Genomic DNA, 23,785 nt, shown 5'->3' with positions numbered 1-23,785 from the left:
TTTTAGTTTGAAAGCATATATTTACATGTTTATAAACAAATAGTGCCAAGCCAAGAGTTTGTGGTTGCTGTGTTGATGGAGAAGTAGGGACTTGAGTAGGCTGTGTTTGCTGGCAGGGCAGGTGGTCCTGTCTGGTCTCAGACAAGACAAAAAAAAAAAACAAACAAAGCAAAGTGAGATGAGGGATGTTAAGGAACTAGTTTCAGTTTCTTAGGTTGGATGTGTAACCTCAGGCATACTGATATTGCAGCTTTAAAGGTAGATGAATATATAAGGGTGAAAAAGATTTCATTCAGTAGACAGGATAGTGGCAGCCATGAGAATTAGTTTACATTTTTATTAGGCATTCTCATTAAGGAAATGGGAGAGTAGGATTTATACTTCTCTCGTTTCATAAGGTTTATGTAGGATGTTTCACTATTGGAACGCTTAAGCACCTCAGACTAATGAAAAGATTCTTTCAGGGCTCTTAAATTGTTTTATAGCTTGTGATAACTGAAAAGTTATGTTTATTTCAGGAAACATTATTTAACTGGTAGAGAAACACGTGCGTGAGTGCTGCAAAGATTGTTGTGGCTGCATATGTGGATGCAACCTGTTTACAAGACTCAAATAAGACTGTGTTTTTTTCCCATTGCTCACAAGAATGACGAATTAACATGAAGAGATTTTGTGACTTATAATAACAGATGGTTGAGATTCAGGGAGATTTTTCTGTAAAAAAAAAGTAAATCCAAAGAAACTAGAGATCAATTCTTACTGAAACTATTGGAAGTCTGTTTCATGTTCAGATTTGTTGCCTCTTTTTACACTGTTTATTAATTCATTAGGTATAGTAATTTTTTAGCTGTACATTATTAATGTTAATTACTGCTAATTGTTAAATATTAATTATTAATGTTACTTCATTAGCTATACATTAAAACATTTTTATGTATGTGGTTTTAGATCAAAACACAAGTTGCTGCCTTTTCTGAGTTTTAAGATAAGTAGGTTAGATTCTATTAGCACTTCCCAATGTCTGTAATACAGTGGTGTGTTGGTAGAAAGCACCTCCACTAAGTCAGTGACAGCAGTCCAGCCTCAGACTGTGCTGAGAACAGAGTTCAGTCAGGGAGACTTGATTGCACTTGTATATATGTTAGTAGTGCTCTGCATCACAAATGCTAGCTTAATATTTCCTATATCAGCCAAGTGTACTGCCCAGTATAAGAGATTCCTATCCTGCATACGTCCTGTGAAAAATTGCAGGTTAAATCTCTGTTTTTATATTTTTCTACTTCTGCCATTAAATTTGAAGTGGAGCATCTATCCAGCAACAGAAAGCTGTCACCAGCTCAAGAGCTGAAGCTGCTCTCTGGCTCCTGCTGCCCTGACCCGCTGGGAGCAGGACAGTGCTGAAGTGGGTGAGGACAGCAGCACAGCTGAGGCTCTGGGGATTTCCAGGATGGTTTCCTCTTGCGGAAGTTGAACTGTTGTACATGGTTTGTGAGTTCCCTGCTGTACTGGAATGCAGAGAAAGTCTTCTACAGAATCACCCCCTGTAGGTAATGTGTTAGGTGCTTTTCCGTCGGGCTTTATTGCGGTGTATAAAGTCAAAGTCAATCTTCAGAGAAGGGGAGAATAGAAAGCCTTCCTGTAATGTATTTGCTGCAGGGTATTTCTGAAGTTATTTCAGAACATAAACTATATCTCTTTAAGAACAAAAGGTAATACTGGGTTTTACAGTGATCTCATTTATCACATTAAGGCTCATGTTAGTTGACCCCTTGCTGCTGACACTTGTCACATTTCCCAGATAATAGAGTGGAGCCGCTGTCTGACTGTCTGTAACCACAGAACGGTGCTCCTCTCTTTTCTGCTCCGCTCCTCTCCTCTCCTGCACAAGCCACTGCTGACAGCTCAGCAGCAATAATGTGAATGCCCTTGTGGCTTTGGACCTGAACACATTGCTTTTCAGTCATTTTTGGATGTGCTTTTGAACACTGCCCTCCTAAGTGGGAATCAAGATTGCATCCAGCTGCTCCAGATTATTTAAATTTTTGTGAATGTGTGTTTGTTCTGGAAGAACCCCAGTGAAATGAAAGAAAAGTGTGAAGTGCCAAATGTATCCTTGGCTGCACTGAACAAATCCCTGTATGATAGCATGTTTCAGTTTGTTTTTCAACAGTGGAGCGATTTTGTTGAAATTTCAATAGTCGTAAGTAGCCTTCAGAAGTTAACATAGCATCAGTGTACAGAAAAGAAGTCAAAAGAGGTTGTTTCTTGAGGTTGTTACTGCAGACTGTATTCGTTTGTTGCTGTGTTTGAGGATTTCTGCCATAACAAAGATATCTGTGTTCTCTCTTCCAAAAAGGCATTTCCAATCTAAAATCAGTAATGCTTCCAGTGTAGGACACACTGTCAGCCCTTTTGTTGCAAATGATGAGGCAGCAGCCAGAGCGCTTTTACAGCCAAATTTCTCTTTCTTTCTAACCCTTTGCAAGCGCCTTCATTGGATTATATTTACTTTTCCAGCAGTGAGTTTGCTGACAAAGTTTAGTTTTTGTGATGATTTGTGTGACAAATGACTCCCTGCATCAGTATGATTTATTTTTGGCATTTCTCAGCAGGATATAAAGAAAGCCTATAGAATGTGAGGCTTTAATTCGTAAGGGCTTAGGCCTTTCTGGTTGGTTGTTGAGTTTTTGGTTGCATCTTCACAGTGCACACTGGACCTGTTGAAGTCTGAAGGAGGTGTTTGAAAGCTCCTCAGAGTTACAGAGTAGGGCACAGCACAGACACTGTCAAGCTGATTAGAGATCTGAATTATGTGTGTCATCAACTCACTGCAGCTAAGCAAGGAGCTGCTTATTCCTCTGACTACATGATAACTATCCACGAGAACAGTCTCCTAAACACTTGTGGTTCTTTGTGGCAAAACTGTCTCACCACCCCTCTTGAATAGTGTGATTAAAGTCAAGATGCATCAACTGGCATAGGAAAAAAAAATACTCCAGAAAAGTGTTCCTGTTTATTCAGTTTACATGGGCAAGTTAATGTTACTGCATGGGCAAGTTAATGTTACCTCATTGGCTCGTGACTTGTGACTTGTGGCACACAGCTAGCAACATATGTGGCATGTGGCTTGCTTGTGGCTAACAAATTAGATTAATAATCTAAATCATGCATTATTTCCTGAAGCAGTGGAACTGTGTTCCCAGTGGTTATTTTGTAGGTTATGTTAGCGGGGAACACAGATCAGCCTATGGGCCAAGGTCACTGCTAAAATTTGGGTGTTTCTGACTGGCAGGACATTGGGTAAGGACAATCTGCTCTGCAGGTTATAGGTACAAAATACCTGTCTTATTAAAAAGTGACATCTCTGAAATCATGTAGGTGTATTTAAGATAAAAATATATAACCATGTAGATAATGTTAGGAACATGTGGGAAAGATTAGAATTAAGGTTGTGACTTCAGATTTAGTATTTCCTAGCTTATGAATATTTAATCAAATTTTTCTAATATTTCTTTATCGTTATTATTTCTGGTTTCTGTTCTTCACTATTGTAATATTTCTGAATTATAAAGAAAGATCTCTAAGGTGAAATAAATGCTGACAGCAGACATACAAGCTCTGTGCCAGATCAAAGTATTTCAGGTAATAATAACAGATTTGCACTGATATGCTTGTTTGAGATTAAGATGTAAACAGATAGAGGCAGTCTATCATCATCTTCAGACTTTGCTTATAGCAAAAACAGGATAGATTATAGCTATATTATTACACAACATACATAAACTAATTAAGAAGTGTTGTACTGTGCACAAAGATCTTTGCCTTCAAAATACTCAAAATCCAGTAAGAAAATATATTCTGGTTTTCTGGTTGTTATGTGATTATCACAGCTTGCTGAGCAGAAAAGTTTGATAGATAAAACTTCTCCAGTCTAAAGAGAGTAATTAAAGTGTTGAAGAAAGCTAGTCAGGCATTGATCTCGCTCTATTTGATGAATATTTTCATTAGATATGGAGCAGATAACTGTCATTTGTCATTAAAACAGGTATTTTCTTCCTCAAATCTGTTGTATTTTCAAGGAAAATGAATTCTGCCTTCATTGTAAGAAGACTGTCTTTTCTGTAAGAGGAGTAATTGTTTGAGGGAGAAGTAGTGACATGTTCAAGAGCAGAGGAAGAAGACATTGGAAACTGGAGGGGACATTTTCAGCTGGTCCAGGTGGAGGGAGAGAGGTAGAAGCAGTGCAGGGCAGTCTCCAACAGGTGAGGTTTTAGGGGGAGATGCTCACCTTTCATTGATGAAGGAGGTTGAGAGGTATGAGAATGGAGTGGGAAAGTGCAGAAGAGCTTGAAAACTTCTACTGCGAGGAGACTAGAAATGTACAATCCATAGAAGTACATTACTTTTTTGGACACAACTTATCAAAATTAATCAAACAATGAGTAGATAAAGGTGGAGAGCATCTCTATTTGAAATTTGGGATTATATTATTTTTTAGTTGCTTTCTGCTGTGAAACAGACAATTATATTTAGTTTGTGCTTGGCACGCTGAGGGTACCTTGTTTTGAATGCAGCTCTTATCCGTACCTGTTTTGCCTTCTGTCTCGACTTGGTGGTGAGCTGTGCCTGGAGGCCATTCAGAAATCCAGCCTCTGCCTGCTTGTTAGCCTGTGCTTTATTGGGAGGCAACAAAATTGCCTCCTGGCTTTAGGTGGATTTGAGGTGGTACTTGATCCTTAGAGTATTAGAGATTTTTAAGGTCCAGGTATTTGAGGGATGTCTCTTCTCTGTTCCATGCAAGCAATCTGAGGAGCGTGCTTGAGTTCCTGTGGTGCATCCCCATGGCACCCACTCTTCATAGCATGGCAAATTCTCTCTTTTCTGCACTCAACAAAGTTATCTCTTCATCAGACTGCAGGTCAGAATTTGTAGCTACAGTATAACTGAGTTTAAGACTGTGTGGTCGATTTTGAAATAACAGATGGAATTCTTGTTTGTAGGAAGGCTTGGCATACCCACTGAGCTGATCCACATAGCACAGAGATGCCAGTCTGCAGAGTATATATAATACTTTAGAAAAAAGAAAGAAAAACACTAGGACCTATCATCAAGAATATATCCTCGTGATGCACTACACTTCAGATTATAAATCACCATCTTTACAACATCAGTGGTGCAATGCCTGTTGCTAAGAGTGGGCTGCTGCTACTTTCATAAGCCAGGTGAGCCAGCAGTTAATGAGTTGGGCTGGATGCTGGAGGGCTCTCTGGGGCTGATCTTTAATAGGAAGTGCTCTGCTCTGAAGTGTTTCAGAGACACCTTCAGGTGTTCTAGACCGGCTGCTCTAGAGCATGTTAGGAGAAGCAGCTTTTCATCAAACCACTCATAAAAGCGCCATCGTCAGAAATTTGTTAATATTTGAAGAACTCTTCAGTTTTTATAGCAGTCAGGATATAATGGATAGCTAGTGGACTTGGAAGAAGATGATGCAAATAACTGTTAGTTTTGGCAGACAAGACTTAGAATTGGCTCTTCAGAACTGAAAACAGCAACTATTCCACTAAATATAAGTGAAGTGTATGGAAAAAGTCATATAGGATATACTGGTGTCATCACTGCAGCATTGATTCTCAGCAGCAGAGTAGTGCCAGATTTTGCAATACTTCCCTTCCTAAAATATGTTTTGAACAGTTTATTGCTTTTAGTCTGATTGGAAAAAAAACACTGCTGCCGCCTTAGCATAATGGTTTTGGCTCACATATGGTGTATCCATGTTAGGCCTCCAGTTCATCACATTTTTATAGTTCAGAAATGTGATTCTACATCTACAAAAGGGAGCAACTCTTCTGTGTTGTCACACTGAATTCTTTCTAATGAATAAGACCTCTTTCTTCCTTTCCTCTCGAGGCATGAAGAATGTAATGTGGTAGGAATGTGCAGTAGAGGGCTCAGGTCTTCTCTCAGTGAGTTTTGCGTGTTATCATATTGAAACTAGCATACAGCTGTTGTCAGTGGTGCTGTGTGATTGTAACTCTGTGGTGGTGGTAATTTACTGTCCATCAGTAATAGCATTGGTCTCATTTGTGTGTAGTAGTAGATCTGTTCAGGGACATTGGAGGTTGCAGACAGAAGGTTGAGCAGGGCAGGGGTACTGCACACTGAGCAGCATTAGGCACTGATGGGCAGTGTGATGGCTTCCAGAGACCTGGGTTTATGCTGCAGAGGTGTCTTAGGGGCACCTGGGCTTCCCGAGGAAATATTTGATAAAATGGAAATGAGGTTTTAAAATAGATTTTGCCTCCTCCTGCAAAGGTCAAAATAAAGTAATTAAGCATATAGTTCTTCTGAAGAGAAATAAATACAAAGATTCTCCTTAGCAGCAACCGGTCACTTCTCTGATGGGCTGGATGTGAATCTTGGCTTCAGATTATAACTGGTTTCATGTGCAACATTGATTTATAGAGAAACTGTGCCTGTCTCAAAAGCTGCCTGGAATTGTGTATTGTTGGAGAGCTGATGTACTCACTGAGCTTTTTCTGTTTGGGTACTACGTCAGCCGAGCAGCAAGGCAGATGTCAGCAGCACCTCGTCACTGACAGTCTGGTTTTAGATCCAGCAAAAGAAGTGAAATACATGAAGCAATGAAGTTTGAGAACAGTTTAGGGGAAAAAAGAAAATCTCCGCTCTGTACTCACAGAGGGCAAGCGGCTGATGTTCCTTCATTTAAGTCACGGATATTTCAGTGCAGGGCTGTGTGCTCTGTACGGTGCAGAAGGGACTGCTCAGAGCAGGCAGTCAGAGGTAAGGTGCCAGCAAAGAAGAACCAGCGGAGAGAGTGGAGGGAGCAGGGGAAGAAGACACCAGGGCTGTCACGAGGGTGGAACATGTCCAAGTACATTACATGGGTGTGAGTGGGCAGCTGTAACTGCAGAAACGTTTCCCTGTGGGCTTCCTGTCAAAAAATCAGTTCCGTAGCTGTATTTTGGGATCTGCTCTTCTCCTTCTTTGTTTAAGGTGGAAATCCTCAAAGTGTGCCTGGAAGCAAGATTTATTAACTTCTTAATTGTCAAAGTTCTTGTTCTTTCTCTTTTCCCTACAAAAGGGTGGAGAAGGAAGGAAGGAAGCAAGGAGAAGTATAATGCCATTCTCCTTTCACATATTTCTTTCCTTTACCCTCTGTCATTCTGCATGTTTCCTCTCATTTGGTTGATTTTTTTTTTTAATTTTTTTGTGTGGGGGTGGGTGGAGTTTGTGTTTGTTTTTGTGTGTGTTTTAGTGTTGAAAGGGTTGAACTTACCGAAAAGGAAGCTGTTGTGAAGTCTCAGAAAGGTTTTGCCATTTAACCATGTGACTTCTTGAGTATAACCAAAGCACTCCTTACTTGTAATACTTCTGCTCACAGTCCTGTTCTTGAGCTACTGCTGGGCTTTGCATGTTCATGTGGTTTATGGTAGCAAGGCCTGCCTTACAGATGAATGGTGAACGTTTAAAGATGAATTCAACCAACATGTGAGTTCTTTTGGTTGTTCTTTTTGGTGTTTTGTTTTTCATTACACATTATTTGTTTAGCTAAATGCAATCTTAATCTTTGTTATTAAAAAATAACAACAAAAAGAAGCAAAGGCTTAAAATTATACAGAACCCATTCACTATCACATCCTTTCCAAGGGCCAGGGAATTTCCAGTATGTTTCTTCTTTCACTAGCTCTATGCTTTATACTTTTCTTTTTAGCAAGAGTTTTTTAGCAAGTATGAGTGTTTGCTAGCAACAGCAGCTGAAATGAAGATGGTGAGTGAAGAGTCGCTTGGTTTGGGGTATAGCTGCTCCTTCCATTGTGATAGTCCTGAAAAGTTGGTATTTCCTGAATGTTCCTGTATTTTTGCAACTTTAGTTAGTATTCTGGGGGGAAAGATGCTATTTATAATGGACGATTTTCATCTTGCAAGAAGTACACTCTGCGTTAGCCTTTTTATCCAATGCATCTAACTAAATGTAATAGTGATTATTGAAAGGGATATTTATTTTCACATAACCAGATCTGCAGCATCTACAAGGATAGAATGTGTGCAAAATGAAGTTCCAGTTTTAGTCATGATGAAATCTTTCCAGTGCCTTTGGAATCCAGCAGTTTGGGTGGTTTTTTTTTCCTAGGTGAAAATTGTTGCTTTGCTTCTTTTGGCCAAAGAGGTTTAAATAAGGTGACTGATGTTAAAGAGGACATTCCTGCTATGGAGCTCACAAAAAGCCAAATGTGACCAGTTCCTCATAGCCCTGGACATAGGACACATTCCAGGGAGACAGCAGTGCGCAGTACAGTGTCAGTCTTAATGGATGGAATAGTGTTAGATGTAAGCTGGAGCAGTTCCTGGGCCTTGGAAGGCTTTGCCTTGGCACTCTTTGGCTACCAACCACAATTACATCAAAGGAAACATCTGATTTGGTCCATTTCTCTTTTCAGCCCCTTGTAAGATTTGCACTGAAGTTATCTTCAGTAAGTGTAACATTTTAGTGACCATATGTTTGGCAAACCATGTAAATAATTTACAACCATTGTTTGTATTATTTCTGTCATTCTGAAGTTATTTTAAAGAAAGAGCCCAAAGCACTGTTTCCAGAATGAATAAATTTTCACATAAATCTGGATAGGCCTGTACTTCTGCTCAGATCTCCATAAAAGTGTGTTTAATTCATTAGTTTCATGCTGAACTGTTAACATTTTAGGTTTTATTAGGAGAGAACAAAGAACTCCCAGCTTGTTGAAAATTTGCTACACAAAAATAAGGATGAAAAGGTTCCAGAAGAGCTGATGTTAAGCATCGTGGAGTGGATGAAGTTGTGCAGATTGGAAAGATTTACAAGACATCTGGTAATTAGCTTCCAGCTCCTGTGGAGCTTTGCCCTGTGAAAGTTACTGCTGCTGCTGGAAGGGGAGGGGAGCAGGAAGGAGATGAAATGTGACCCTGCAAAGCCAGGTCTTTGTGTTCACAGATTATCAGCACACTACTGAAGCCTCAGGGTAACCTTTTAGAAAACTACCTCCTATGAAGAAAACAAACAAACAAACAAAAAAACTCGACATCTTTCCCTTTTTTATGATTGTCCCCCTGTGCGCTTGGCTTAGTATGTGGGAAGGGAAGCAAGTTATCAAGGAGATTTTCCCACCTGAGCCAGTCTGCCAGGCTGACCCAAAGCAGCCTGCAGCCCCTGCCCAACCCCAAGAACTGGTGATGTTCAGTTTGAGCTTCTCATCGTTATTATTTCTATTACTACTACTGCTGTTACTTACCAGCACTAGTTTTTAAAATCCACTAAGGAGGATTTAAGCAAGAAAGAAGATTTTGTGTTTTGGATTCATTTTATAAATTATCTTTTGGGAGCACCTTACCAGACCATGATTATAGGATAAGCTGTGTTTATGTGGTTTCTGAAATTCTGGAGTAGGAATGTTGAAGCACTGGAAGGGCACCGCAGAGATCTGGAGCACATTACCCTCAGAGCCTCTGGAGACTGTGCTTCTGTGCTCTGCTCCTCACCTACACAATCACTTTCAGCAAGTCTTTGCTCTTTCATCTCCATTTTTCTGTCTCCAAAACAGAATGTTGATCTTGACTTACAGTAAAAACTGCAGTAAAAACGCGAAGTAATGTATCTGCTTGTTTGTTTGTTTGCAAACATTTAATCATCTACGCATCAGGAATCAGTTCCAGCAGGCTAACTGCTCATTAAAAAATTTATATGCTCTCAGCTCTGAATCTGTTAAATCTGTCTGAAGATAATTTTCTTAGAAATGGTGCACTTTAAATCTTAAAATCAGGCATTTTCAGGAAAAAAGAAAAAAGAGGTTTATTGAGATGAGTTGACTGATTTCTCAGCTCATCTTTGTGGCTGTCAGCTGCCTTAGAGGAGATGTGTAAACGCTCATCGGGAGACACAACTCATTAAATTAACACTGTTGGGGGGGAATGGCTACACTTGGAATAAAGCTTTTTTTTTTTTTCTAGTAACTGATTTTACTGAGTGAGATGTATTTCACTTAGATAGTTATTCAGTTTTTTTCTGGTCTGATTATTATTTTCATACGTTGATGTAGTATCCTTTCAGTAGAGTAAACAAGCTTTCTTATCAGAAATTGATTTCTGTATATCATGGTGCTATCTCAGTCTCATTGAATTGCTATGCTTTTGGAGTTTAAACTGCTATTCACATGGGTTTTAAATGCTTTTATTACACATTACACTTCTGTCTATACTAAGTGCTGTTTCAGTTGTCTAGTTGTCTTTCATTCTGTTATATATAAAGCAAGTTCCTTTTTTCAACTGCTTTGAGTCTGAAACTCCCTCAGTTGCTCTGTCTGGCTGGTGACAGGTATGGCTTTGGGCTCGTGTTCTAGCACCTGGAGATCACCTGCCTGATGCCTGGCACAGCCACTGTGCACAGCTTTGGCCACCCTGAGTGATGTGTGCCAAACAGCCAAGGAACAGAATGGGAAACAGGCAATGGGTGGATGTTGTGCCTCTGCTTGTGTAAAAAGAACAAGTATGGGGCTGTGAAAGTTGTGAAAAAATGTGAACCATAAGTAATTAATCCTTAATACTGAATATTTAGTGAAAGAGTGAAACAAAATAGCTAGTCATAAAGGCCATGTAGCAATCACAGCCACATCCTACAAGGAGCCATCCTTTTTGACATGAGCTAAAGTTTGCGTTGCCTACCTACAGGAGTATGCTGAGTAAGTGGAAGTGATAACAGCTCTATTTCTTTGCACTTATGAAGGTCTTTCAGAGACTACATCCCTACAGCATTGACCATAAGAGCAGCCTGACAGCTGAGGAGCCTGCTTGACACACACTACGTGTCTTTAATGGAGAAATAGAGTACTTGCTTTTCAAGCACTGCTGATCTGCCCACATTGAGCACAAAGTTTGCTTCAAAATGTACTGATGCTTTGACAGCATATGAACATTCCATTTTGTGCTTTTTGAAAGGAAGAACATTTTTAAAAAAGATATCAAAGTGACAAAGGACACCTCAAAGAGCAGAGCATCTGTATCTCCTGCTTTAGGCTCTTGTTTAGTGTCTTGCCTCAGATTTGAGGGCATTTCTTTTAGTAGAGAACATCAGCCTCCCAGAAAATGAGAGTTTAAAAGCCAAGAAGCTGCCCTCAGCCTAGACTTCATGAAGCACAGAATCTGACTTGACATGACGTTTCTGCATCTGCTTTTGATGGGAATAGACTTCAGGAAACAGGGAGGTAGCCTGGAAGCTGTGAGTCTCAGCAATGTGCTTAAAGGTGGTCATTTAGCTTCTGCCAGCTCCCACTCCTGAGTGCAGCTACAGCCTTCTCCAGCTCCAGCTCCAGGCTCCTGCCTCACTCATTTTGGAAGTCTGAACTACAAACAGAAACATAATTCTTGCTGTCCAATCTTCTTGGTAGCAAGGTCTGCATGCTGGTTTTGGAGAACTTTCAGGAGTCAGTCATACTGGTGTCTCTGAAATGAAATGGGCAGTGGAGCTGGGAGCTGACCACGTGGATGTGGGCTCTGTGAGATGCTCAAAAGCATTTGAGAGACTTTGTAAACCGTATCCATCCAAGCAGCACGTGTAAAGTAAACAGCAAAGTTATTTTTATGATTAAACCAGTATGTAAACATGTTACAGGTGTGTTTGCCAGTCTTCAGCACTTCTGTCATCACCTTTCATGCTCTTTTTCCCATCAATTTAGTCTCCTGTAGCAGTGGAATTGCAACTTCTGGACATAATTAGATTTGTTTTCAAGCATATTTTATGTTATGTGCCAAAGGAGACATTTGTATGGCTGTGTTTTTCTGGGATAGGTGAGGAAGGCTTCACTTTTCCTGCAGCAGTTGCAGAAAGTTTGGGATCCTCTCTGTGGGTTTCCATCTCTAGAATGATAGTCCACACATCAGGAGGGTTTGGTGAGGATCTGCTAAGTCAGTCCTCCGTCAGTACCAGCAGGTGAGCAAGCTTCAAGAAGAAGCAGAAGGATGTATTGTGATATTGTAGTGCTATTTAATCTTCCATTTTCCTCAGTTGAGAAACTAAATAATGGTGTAGTGACTGAGATCTGGAAAGGAAAGCTCCATTCTGTCTCAGGACTGATACTATATGCTAGATGTGGATTTGTGGGATTCAGTGTAGGACTTTTGGCAGCACTGCAGAACTGCAACACCGCAGAACTCCGTTCCTGAGGGACCTGGAGAAGGTCAGGCTTTGGGTGCAGTTCACCACATTTTGCTTCTCAGCTGCAGTATCTGACTTGGATGTGGATTTAGAAGAGGTGGAAGACAACTGCCTGCTTTAATCAGCCATTGAGAGTTGTGCTGTAAAACTGTGAGCTTTCCACCACAAAAAAATACTACCAAACCAATGACTTAAGCTGATTTTACTGCTATAAAGATTCAGTTACACTGAGGAATAGGTGGAAATGGGTAATGTCTTTGTGTATGAACTGGGAAGGGTCAATTTTATTTTTGAGAAATACAGCCTTTTCCTAGTTATAAAGGTTTCCATCAGACTTCTGTGATTTCAAGTTAGCTATCCTACGCAGGGAGCACCAGCACTACCTTTTCTGTTTCGTTAAACTGTACAGTCTTTGATGTACAAATGAATGGAGGAAGTATTTAAAAGGAATAATAGAATTACATTTGGAAGCATGTGTGTTCTGGATGGTTAGAAAGATTGCACTGTGAACTGACTTCAATGATGGCAACATAGGCTTCTTTTGAGGGAGAATGTTCAGTGCTTGCTGTTTAAGAGCATGACTATCGAGCAGCATTCAGGAAGGCAGTAAGAAACATCTAAAAGCATAAAACTAATATTAATGTGTTAAAAGGTCATTAAATCCCAAAGTGGATGCTTCTTACTCGGTATTAATGCTTTTCAGTGTAGGCAGACTACCCAACTAGCTGTTTTTGCCCTCTCTTCCCTCTGTGTGTGGGCAAGCTGTAACTTTGTTGCTGAAAATGAAAGCTGATTTTTAATAAATCATGTTCACTAAATTGTATTTTCTGGCTTTGTGATATTAGAAGAAAGTTTTTCCATACACTAACACCATTCAATAGTTTAATCATCAAATTTGCCTTTAGACTTGAATTGTTGGTCTGTGATGATTTTCTAATAAACTAATGTGCTTTCTGTGTTGGAAAACACTGTTTATAGGTAGAGTTTTTTGGAATTTTTGGCCAAATATATATTCCTTAAAAAGAAAACATTTTTATATATTGATCAGCATTTCTAATAGCTCAATAATGAGGTATTTTGGGTAGGCAGCAGAGGACTTCATTTTGATAACTTTAACTGACTTGCAGGCTCAGTCTGTTGAAAACTTCCAGTTGTTATTTCTGGGCATAAATCTTTGTAAGTTGACTACATATTTAAAGCTAGTTGTATTTTAAGATCAATTAGATCCTTCCGTGAAATTGATTGTTTTAACTGTTCTCTCCATCAGTCTGAAGCATGTGTGTAAAGGATGCTGGGAATAATGTGGGATTAATGGATTTTTTTTTCATGACATTAGAAATGTCATTGAAAATATTGGTAGGAATCCTGAACTAGATGTCTTTGTGTCACTTAACTTCTTGACTTGAAAATTTTTGCAGTGAATGATGGAATTAATCAGTTCCATCATGGGCAGACGTCTGAAATGATGAGTGTACCATTCCCCAGGTCCTGTGTGTTTCTGTAAGTGTAGATCGTTAGCATCATTATAGATGGAGGCTGTAACACATCAAAGATAAAATACGCACATATCCCAGATAAGTTTTATTTTGTTAGTTGAGAAGCATCTCGTGTCATGAAAGACAAGCAAAATTTGCCGGGTTTCCTAAATACAAGTTCATCGGTATGAAATTTTGAGCGGAGGGACTGTACATCTGTAGACTAATTTCTTTGTACAAACAGGTTTGTACCCATAAGAAAAAGTCAGCATACTAGTGCTACTGCTGTCTCAGTTGTGGTGACAAGGAGCTTTTAATTTATCGTAAGTAAGGACTTGTTTGTTACGAACATATGTTGAAATAGCAGAGAATATTTCCTTTTGCTGACTGTCCTCTGTGTTTGATAGGGAGCATTGATAAGAGCTGTGGTGCATTTGTGTGGAAAAGTTCTGTACAGACTTCAAGGTATTTAAAATAAGCCTAATATTCAGCATGAATTTTCTTCATGCCAGTAAGCCCTGTGATTTCTGTTTTTCAAAAACAACTCATATTTGATAAACTTTCTGTGTATTGCCTGAATAGTAGATGGTTATTTACAACTCCTCTCTCAAGAGTACTGACAGAAACAATCCAATATGTTTTGTTAGTTGGTTTAAATCCAGTATTTATGTTGTAGTTTATCAAATTACATTCTGGGGATAGTTATTTTTTGAAACAAAAATTACTGAATTTGACCTGTAAAAGTGGTTTGTTCTGGAAAATGGAGAGAACCTGAGTGGTCTACTGAGAGTATCAAGAAAGGTCCTAGGGACCATCAGGAAAACAAATAGGAAATTAATATTTAGCTATTGTAGCAATGAACTAATTTGATGGGGCTTTTGTAGTAGAAAAACTATCTGCCTTCCAAAACACATTACTTGAGGTATCACCATATTACAGCTGTGATGGAATTATCAAATGATTTGTTAGCCAGCTTTCTTTAGTATCAGCACTGTATATTCTCCTACTAATAGCAAGTTTAGTGCTGGAGATTTTCACTGTCCAAAATCTTCAAAAATCATAGTTCTGGCCCCTTTTTCATTAGAGTAATTAATAGCCAGTGTATACTGCCAGATTCTCCTTGTGGTACAATTTGTCCTGAACCAAGTATGACCGCATGATTACATTTCTAACCCAGACCATGCAATCTGAAATCTATGCCCTTTTATGCTGCCTGCAGAGGACCATTGATACCTGAATAAGCATGAAGCCTGGTGTTACAGAGCTAATCCATTGACATTTCGGAGCATGTATGGTTTGGCAAAGTTGGTTTACAGTGGATCAATCTTTCCTTTGAGTAACCATGCTGCTTTTGATCTGGTAGTAGGAGCTCTAAAGTTGGATTTACTGCTGCATCGAACCATGGCCTCAGGCACAAGTTCTGTTTCACAACTAGCAGAATTAGCAGGGGATCCCTAACTTAAAAATAGGCACTTTTTTAGCAGTAATTTCTTGACTTCAGTCTTAAGGGCATGATACTCTTTTAAGGAAGTGACAGAAGCAAAGGTTTGTACAGTGAACTCGGTTCCATATAACTTAAGTTACAAAGAGTCTCTATGGATCTGCTAGAAGCAGTAAATAACCTTTTTCAGCCGGCAGATGTAACAGATAGTTCAGTGGCAGATAAAATAATAACAGTTATAGCTATATAAATAACACAATAGACTGAAACCTTTTCTTTGTAAGAAATTGTACATAACCTGGAAACCTTATAATATCGAGTACTTTATCAAAAAGCATTTTCAATGTGAATTTGATGTAATGCCGTAGACAACCCACTTGTGTCCTACCACAGCAAAATGCTAGCATCAAAAAATCACTGCTACACTTGAGGCTGTTGCTAATGACAAGAGTACACTTTCTGTGCATAGAGGGTGTATTGTTCAGATGCTGTAAGTATAAGTTCTTAGGTTCTGGTACTGATTATATGAATGCTGAGCACAAAATAATCCAGACAGACATGGAATTTAGGCACTGAAAAATAAGGCAAATGGAAATTGCTGTCCGCCTTTAACGTTAATTTCTAATGGTCACAGTACTGGAAGCCACAAAAGTATGCCTTTTAATTAATGTTCATTTCTCTAATGTTCATTTCATTCGCTTGCATTGTAACCAGTAATATAGAGGAGAATCTCCAAACTTGAGAAAAGAAGATTAAGAAAAAAGATAATGGATAAATTTTCTTCAAAATGTTAAAAATAGCAAAGCAGGAAAATAATCTGAGCAACAACAAAGCGACATATTTCCATTCCTTCCTGTAAAATATAACTAGTAGTATGGGATTTGTGCTCTCCGGGCTTCACAGAGTAACGTCTTAGATTTGGGTCCTACAGACCCAAATTGTTTCTCGTAATAAAGCATGATGTGGAGTCAGCATGAAATCTAGCTAACTTCATCCTTTTTCTTTGTAATTCCTTCATCCTTTTTCCTTCATCCTTTTTCTTTGTAATTATCACAGCCTCAGTACTATGAAATTCTATCATCATATTTGGAGCACTGTGTTTTAGAAGAGTGCTGTTGACAGTCAAAGCGTATTTAGTGAGTGCAGAGAGCAGCATGCTGCTAGCGTTGTGCAGATTGGAAATTTCTCGTCCTAGTTTCCCACCCTGCAGCTGGTTCCATATGGGCAGCTTTAATGCACTTTCATATCGTGAATTGTAGCAAATACAGAATTCTCATTTCTGTAACCACCATGCTGGGAGTCTCACAGACTCCTTGCTGGTGTTAATGCTGCTGCATCCATCTGAATGTTCACAGCACCGTGCTGGAAGAGCCATTCTTCATCAACAGGAAACCTGAGAGTCAGGGTTCAGTAGTGTTAGGTTTAAAGGATCTGGTGTCACCCCATAGGCTCCAAGAGTTTAACCTCACATCTTCTCAAATTCACCATCTGAAGTCACACTTGTAAATTAAATCTCTTCAGCTGACTAGCTTGGATGGAGCACTGTTATAAATCCTGTCTTAAGTTGATCAGATATAGATCCCTCAATGAAGTATGCAATGAATATTTGCTTGGGAAGCAGATGTAGCCGGTTAACTTTATTTTGTCAATTTATCTACTTTATTAAAAAAGAAAAAAAAAACAATGCAGCTTTTATGTATTAAGTAAGAGCCCTTAATTTTGTAAAGCATATTTTCTCATTTCATTTGCAGCATTATTTTGTCTGAGATTTTTTAGTACATATTTTTTAAAAAAATTACTCAAGTGCTTCTTTTATTAAGAATATACTGATGGTGGCTTTACAGAATTTGTGATGTCCTGCAGCTAATTCAGGAGAGTAGCAGGCTGGTAGCAATGAACTGTGTGTGGTGTAGCCACATCTTCTAAGTCATCATCAGATCTGTTGCTCCACCAAGTTTTGATATTTTGAAGGGCAGACTAGAAGAGGAAATTATCAGCAGGGTGATGCTTCCTCATTCCCAGCTTTTAGTCCTGGTCTTCAGCTGTCCTCCATGGGAACAGATGAGTGGGCTTGCACCAAGGTGTGGAGGTTCCCTCCATGCAGCTTCCTATGGGGGAAAAGCCAAGGCAGCAGCCTCAGTGGTTCTGTGGCAGTGGGTGCGCAACTGGGGCGTCCCTTCTGCTCTGCTCCACAGTCCATCAGGTCAGTGTAACCCTCCCATCCTGGCTCCGTAAAAATGGAAATGGCTGCAAAGGCTGAGCTGCTCTGAGTAGCTCTGATGTGTTCTGCGGAGCCCCAGGTTCTGAGAGAAACAAGTGATGTTTTGTTTGCTTCCAAAAGAGATTATCTTGGTATGTATACAAAAACACAAAACAGTCTGTGGCTGGATGTGGTCTGAGTGGAAACACACTACTGGTAAAGCCAAGTGTGATGTCTCAGCTCTCTAATCTCGTCTCCTCACACCAGTAATATCGTAATAGCTGGAGTTCAGGGGTTGTTAACAAAGCAGACCGATGTTTTACACCACTGGAAGTGAGATACTTCTTCAGCAGTTAAACAGAAATTTCACAAACCTCTGTCAATTGTAATGAAACAGAAATTTCACAAACCTCTATCAATTGTAATGAAATTGTTCAATTTAACAATTTTCTTCTTTATCTAGCGCATTTATTGTTACAGCTTTGTATTACTTTTGACATTGCAGCGATGTTTTCTCAACAGCAAGCTGAACAAGGTGTTTTCTTCTTCTTACAAGGATAAGAATCCCTCTTCTTCTGTTATAGCCTGGTCCGTTTATATGTTGCTAACCACAGCATAGGAGAGGACAGCAGCGAGTAACAGGCAGAGAGTTATTGCACTTAGCTTCTGGCTATTAACTGATAGCTGCCCTTGTTCTGACTCGATGAGTGATTACCAGATAGTTGGGCACCGGTCTGAGTGCTATAGCCACACTTAACTGTGACTGATTCATTGGGCTGAAATATGTCACTAATTTAATTCAGCTATTTCATTACTCTGATTGAACTGCATCCAGCCATTAGAGGTGTACGAAAGAAAGGTATCTGACACATGAGGCAAGAACACTAACCTCTGCATTAAACTATAAAACAGCCATTAGGACATCTAATGCCCAGATTGAATTGCTCCATAGAAACTTGGTTTCCAAGCATAATACTAATTAGCTATAAGCTTGATGAATGTCAAGAATTAATTAAAACATTTCAGTGGCCTGTGTGGGTTTTAAATATCATCATTATTGCCCCCAATATTTTCAGTTCATACACTAATTGCTTTATAGAGAGCACGCATGGAATTATCACTTGGAGTGACTTGGAGGGACAAATGGTTCACTGTGTCATTGAACGTGCCCCTCTTTGCCTCTGGAGTTCCCTTTTTCCTAAAACATATCTACAGCTTTTCTTCCATTTCTGTGCATGCGTTGCAAATAGAAAAGTAAGGTCTGTGATTTCAGACCCAAATTTCATTTTGACAGCACTTTTAATCTTCCTTTCTTAGCTGTACTCTGGAGGCCAGCACAGTTGTTGTTACCTACTTTCGTTTTGGCAACAGGAAAATAGCTGCAGTTCCATCAAATGACTTTTTTGTTTTAAATTAAATAGGATGTCAGCCAAAATCCTTGATTATTTCTGTCCTGGTAACAAAAGGCCTGCAACAGTTTAGACATTTAGGACATGAAGTAGAGATAAAATAAAAAAACATTCTGGAAAATTAATAATTGGAAGGCAATTTATAATTGGAATCAGCTTTTGGTTATTTCTTGAACATGATCCTAATGTAAAAATAACGAAGTTTTTGATAAAGGAATTGTAGATGCATAGTGTAGACTGCTCGTATTCCTTCTCCTTGATGAATGTTTCCTCATATTTGGCTGCCTAGTAAGGATGAGTGTCCAACATGCCACTTTATAGACTGCAGCCATATGTATAGCAAATGTACGAGATGACAAGTCATGGGAAGAGCCATATCACCAGGAAGGCTTGTAAGAAGGCCTCTGAGTGTTGAGCAGTGCCAGAAACCACAAACTCCCTGCCTACAGCTTATTGCCTTAGGCCTTACTTTATATATTTGATAATTTCTGTTCCATGGACCTCAGAGGGAGGGAGGAAGATGTCAGTAGTGCCTGGGAGGCTGCTGAATGGGGAGAACTGAAAGAATCTTTGCAGTATCATGTTGTTGCCACGTCTGTGGGATGTGATGGACTCACAGATCCTCTGTGAGGTCAGCGTTGTTGTTCACAGCAGTCTGTTTGGATCTCAGCAGTTTGGACCAAGGACTTTTTGTGGGACCTTGGTTTAGTTTCTACAGTGAGATTGGCTTCAGGAAACAACATTTTGCTTTGATTTAAGCATTTATTTTGTGAGGAGGTATATATGGTTACTGTGTTATAATAGCATGAAGTATGGTGTTGAAGCATTCGAGAAACTGCTTGTTCATTATTCCTTCTTTTAAAAATTTAATTAAATAGTTATGCGATAGCTCTTTCCCTAGTGAGAAATGTGTTCAGTATTGTACTTCTTAAAATAAACTATTATGGGCTAGTTGTCTAAATGCCAATTGATTTGAAGTATAACATACACAAATAATGAAGAAAACTATTTGATTTGACAGTGCTGTAAGAAATTCAGTTCCAGGTTACTTAATCCTATCCTTCTCATCCCCAGTTTTCTTACTCAAGGGTGCTAATTTCATTCTGTAGTGTGTGAAAAATACCTAGCAGCATATTTGTAGGTAATGCATGAAAGCATGAACAATTTAATGCTCTGAGAAGAAAAGGGTGGTTGAGATACACAATTCCTTCTGCGCAGGGATATCATGTTATTGGAAAAACACAACGTAGAAGTTCAAAGCAACCATATTCTTGAGAGAACAGATCTGGTGGTAGCTTCAGACTGACTGTCATAGAATCATAGAATCACCAAGTTTGGAAAAGACCTCTAAGATTATCCAGTCCAACCATCCACCTATCATCAATATTTCTCACTAAACCGTGTCCTTCAGCACAATGTCTGCATGTTTCTTGAACACCTCCAGGCTCAGTGACTTCACCACCTCCATGGGCAGCCCATTCCAATGCCTGGATACGCTCTCAGAAAATAAGTTTTTCCTAACATCCAACCTGAACCTCTCTTGGCACAACCCAGTCCTATTGCTAGTTACATGGGAGAAGAGGCCGACCCCACCTCACCACAACCACCCTTCAGGTAGCTGTAGAGAGTAATAAGGTTACCCTTGAACCTCCTCTTCTCCAGACTAAAAAATCCCAGTTCCCTCAGCTGCTCCTCATAAGGCCTGCTCTACAGACCCCTCATCAGCCTTGTCCAGCCACTCATGGGCACTCCATTGCATTGCTTTATTTCCAGAGGCATGAGAACCCAGGGACAGCAGATAGCTTAGCTACCATGTCTGTTTAAAACACTGAAATTAGCTGGGAATCAGAGAGATGTTGAAGATGTATCAGTGGTTATTATTAAAACAAAAATGAGTATAGAAGGAAATTCGTACAATACCTCTCACAAAGGTGTTTCTGACACTCTTTTTTTCTCTCATCTCTCTCTGTCTCTCCTCTTTTTCTTCTTTTTTTATGCAGTGCCGGCCCTAAAGGAGATAACATTTATGAATGGAGATCAACTATACTTGGACCTCCAGGTTCTGTATATGAGGGGGGCGTTTTTTTCCTGGATATCACATTTTCATCTGACTATCCATTCAAGCCACCAAAGGTAAGGGTAAGGTTTTTATTGTGCTCTTTGTTGTTTGTTTGCTTTTTAGCATACAAGAAAAAATTAACTTGCACTGAGTGACTGCTCATCACCTTCTGAGAGTCAGACTTGCTTATGGACTTAAAAACTAAATGGTCCAAAATCTTGGCTTGCTATTCCAGAAAATGCTGTGTCTAATTTATTCTTTTATTCTCACAATCAATGCTTCACAATCAATGCTGATTTCCTAGTTTTTCCAAGCCCTAAATGACGTCATCCTTCTGATAAAGAGTTAACATAAAGTACACTGATTTTAATTGAAGACCACGTGAGACCTTCTTATGCTTCCTTCATCTCATTCAATCTACTAAAATATATGTAAAATAGACTTCTTTGTATCATGAACCAGATTTTATATTGTATATTTTTACATTACTGTTAGCCAAAAAAAAAAACAACACCAAAAAGCCAGCAAAAGTAATATTAGACAGACAGCTGAAGTGTGGTATTGTGACTTGGAGATGTGTAATTACTGTGATGACTTCCATTATTGTAAAATGTCAAAATATATACTACTAGTTAGATCAGCAGATTGATTTGATAATATTTTTCTGCAAAAGTTATTCTTATAAAATGAAACCAATATTAACTTCAATTAAAATTTCATTTCCTTGCTTAGAAACAATATGCATATTTAAGGAATCATTATTTCCTAACAGGTGTCAAAGACATTAGAGGTCATTCTCTTTTCACTTAATGCCAAATTACAAACCTTGAGCACGTCATCAGAAAGGACACTGCCCATATTCACAAATGGCAAATACAATCTACCACAAAACATTTCTACTACTTGTGGCTCCTGTGGCTATTGCATTGTTAATGTAAATCCATCATTCTTCTTTCATTCCCAAAAGCATTACAGGAAAAAGAACAACAACTTCCATGTATTTCACACTCATCCAAAATTCTCAAAATTCACTGTTCAATGAGTTAAGATTGTTATAATGAAATTATGCTGAGATTTGGTCAAATTTCTCATTACAATCATTTGGATTATTTTAAAGAGCACAATCATTTTTGAACTGTCAGTAGTTTCAAGAACAGTTGTAGATTCCACCCCCAAACCCACACCTCATCAGTGTGAGAAAGATTTCCCTCATCTTGTGCTATGTGTAATTAAGGTGCTTAAATGTTTTTAACTTCTACTCTCTGTAAAATAATACGTATTTTAACAAAACTAGTCTGTAATATAGAAAAACAAGGATGGTGTCGGTTCAGGGTGTTTTGTTTTAGATGTATGTTATATTCTACTGAAAGGTATTGAAAAGATTTCACTGCTACTTTGGACATGAATAATAGAACATTCCAATTTAAAATATTAATTTTCATGGTCTATATTTGGATTTGGAAAGAAAGGAAAAGATCAACTGATGCTTCACATGCAGCCAAGATGTGTCTACTTTTTCAGCTTTGGTAACTGCAGTAAAGTTTTGTTTGTGATTAGACAGTTCATGACATGCAATGTGTTCATAAATTAGCATACAGGAGTACAGAATAGACCCTCATTTTTGTGAGTACCAGACAAAGGGCTTGTGTGAGAGCAGTCCATGCACCAAAGATCTCCTTGGTAGTTTCTTATAAGTAGCTGTGACTACAATGAATATGCATTCTTCTGTTGCAGAATGTTGCTTTAGAAAGTGAGCAGAGAGGAGCTGCCTCCCAGAGACTCTGCAGAACAGAGAAGGGCCTTCAGGGACTAGGGGCAGTGCTCCTTGGCAACACTGAATGACTTTTTCTGTCTCTTGTGCTGCAATTCTAGGTTACTTTCCGCACCAGAATTTATCACTGCAACATCAACAGTCAGGGAGTCATCTGTCTGGATATCCTGAAGGACAACTGGAGTCCTGCTTTGACTATTTCAAAGGTCCTGCTGTCTATTTGTTCTCTCTTGACAGACTGCAACCCGGGTAAGGAGCTGACAGTTTACTGGGCATCATCTCTTAGACATTTTAATTAGTTTCCATGGAATATAATTTGTATATTTGATTGTATTTACATCAAATCAAAGTTGAAATCAAATCAAGGCTGAAACGCTCCCGGTTGGATACGATGCTTTTCAGTCCTGTGGCCCAATAGAAAATAGCATTAAGCCCATTTATTTCAAAGGTGTGCTGGAGAAAACGGAGTCATGTCTTTGAAGGTCTGTATCCCAAAAGCTGTAGCAAATGAATGATAGATCTAGCTGTGTGGCAAAGTTATCTGAGTTACAAACTCATAAATGATTCAGGTTGGAAGGGGCTGCATGAAGCCTCCTCCTCTTAGGACAGCAATTGAAATGTGCAGGTGACAACGTTTAGAGAGATTTTATCTTTTTCAAAGAGAGTTCCTTATTCCTGTTGGGAAGAGGGAAGCTTAACTAGAAGCTGCAAAATTCTCAGCAGCAACTGCATGGCGAGCATTGTTGTGTAATGAACACTAACTGCGTTCAGTCAGCAGAGAAACTAAGAGGTGGTGCCAAGATGACAGGTCATTCACAGGAGGCTGGTAATGAGCAGGAAGAATTGGATTAGTCCCTTTGATACAGAATTCTGATGACTCTTGGATCCCTTGGTGTATGTCCTGCCATCCTCATGCCTAAGGTACTCCAGCACTGTAACGGGAGGAAGCCAGCCTGCACTCATCTAGTGTAGAAGCCCCTCTAAAGGAATGCGAGGTGTCCGGCTGAGGAAAGCCGTGATGGTGCAATTCGTTATGTCCTCCATAGGGGCAGTGGTAAGGCACATTTCAGATGATGCCCCTCACAGGTAAGTTTCCATCAGGCAGAGGGTGATGCATCCTGGAGTCAGTGCATGGAGCTTTTCAGCCCCAGAGTGTAGGCTCTGCTTACGAGGATCTTGATCTCTTTGAAGTTAAGAAATTAAATTACCTTTTTTTCTTTTTTTTTTT

The 23,785-nt window shown here is 39.3% G+C and overlaps 1 protein-coding gene across 2 annotated transcripts in view; it reads left to right on the top strand.

Annotated features, from left to right (window-relative positions):
* The window catches only part of UBE2E3 (ubiquitin conjugating enzyme E2 E3), a 54,263-nt gene that overhangs the window by 27,871 nt on the left and 2,607 nt on the right, over nt 1-23,785 (top strand). For both annotated transcript variants that reach the window (XM_010713536.3, XM_010713535.3), the window contains 2 exons: nt 20,728-20,860; nt 22,659-22,806. In XM_010713536.3, the coding sequence (XP_010711838.1) occupies nt 20,728-20,860; nt 22,659-22,806 (281 nt within the window). The remainder of the gene's footprint in view (nt 1-20,727; nt 20,861-22,658; nt 22,807-23,785) is intronic.

Source organism: Meleagris gallopavo, chromosome 7 (genome assembly GCF_000146605.3).
Source record: "Meleagris gallopavo isolate NT-WF06-2002-E0010 breed Aviagen turkey brand Nicholas breeding stock chromosome 7, Turkey_5.1, whole genome shotgun sequence".
Classification (NCBI taxonomy): Eukaryota; Metazoa; Chordata; class Aves; order Galliformes; family Phasianidae; genus Meleagris; species Meleagris gallopavo.
This window is presented reverse-complemented; position numbering and strand designations above follow the sequence as displayed.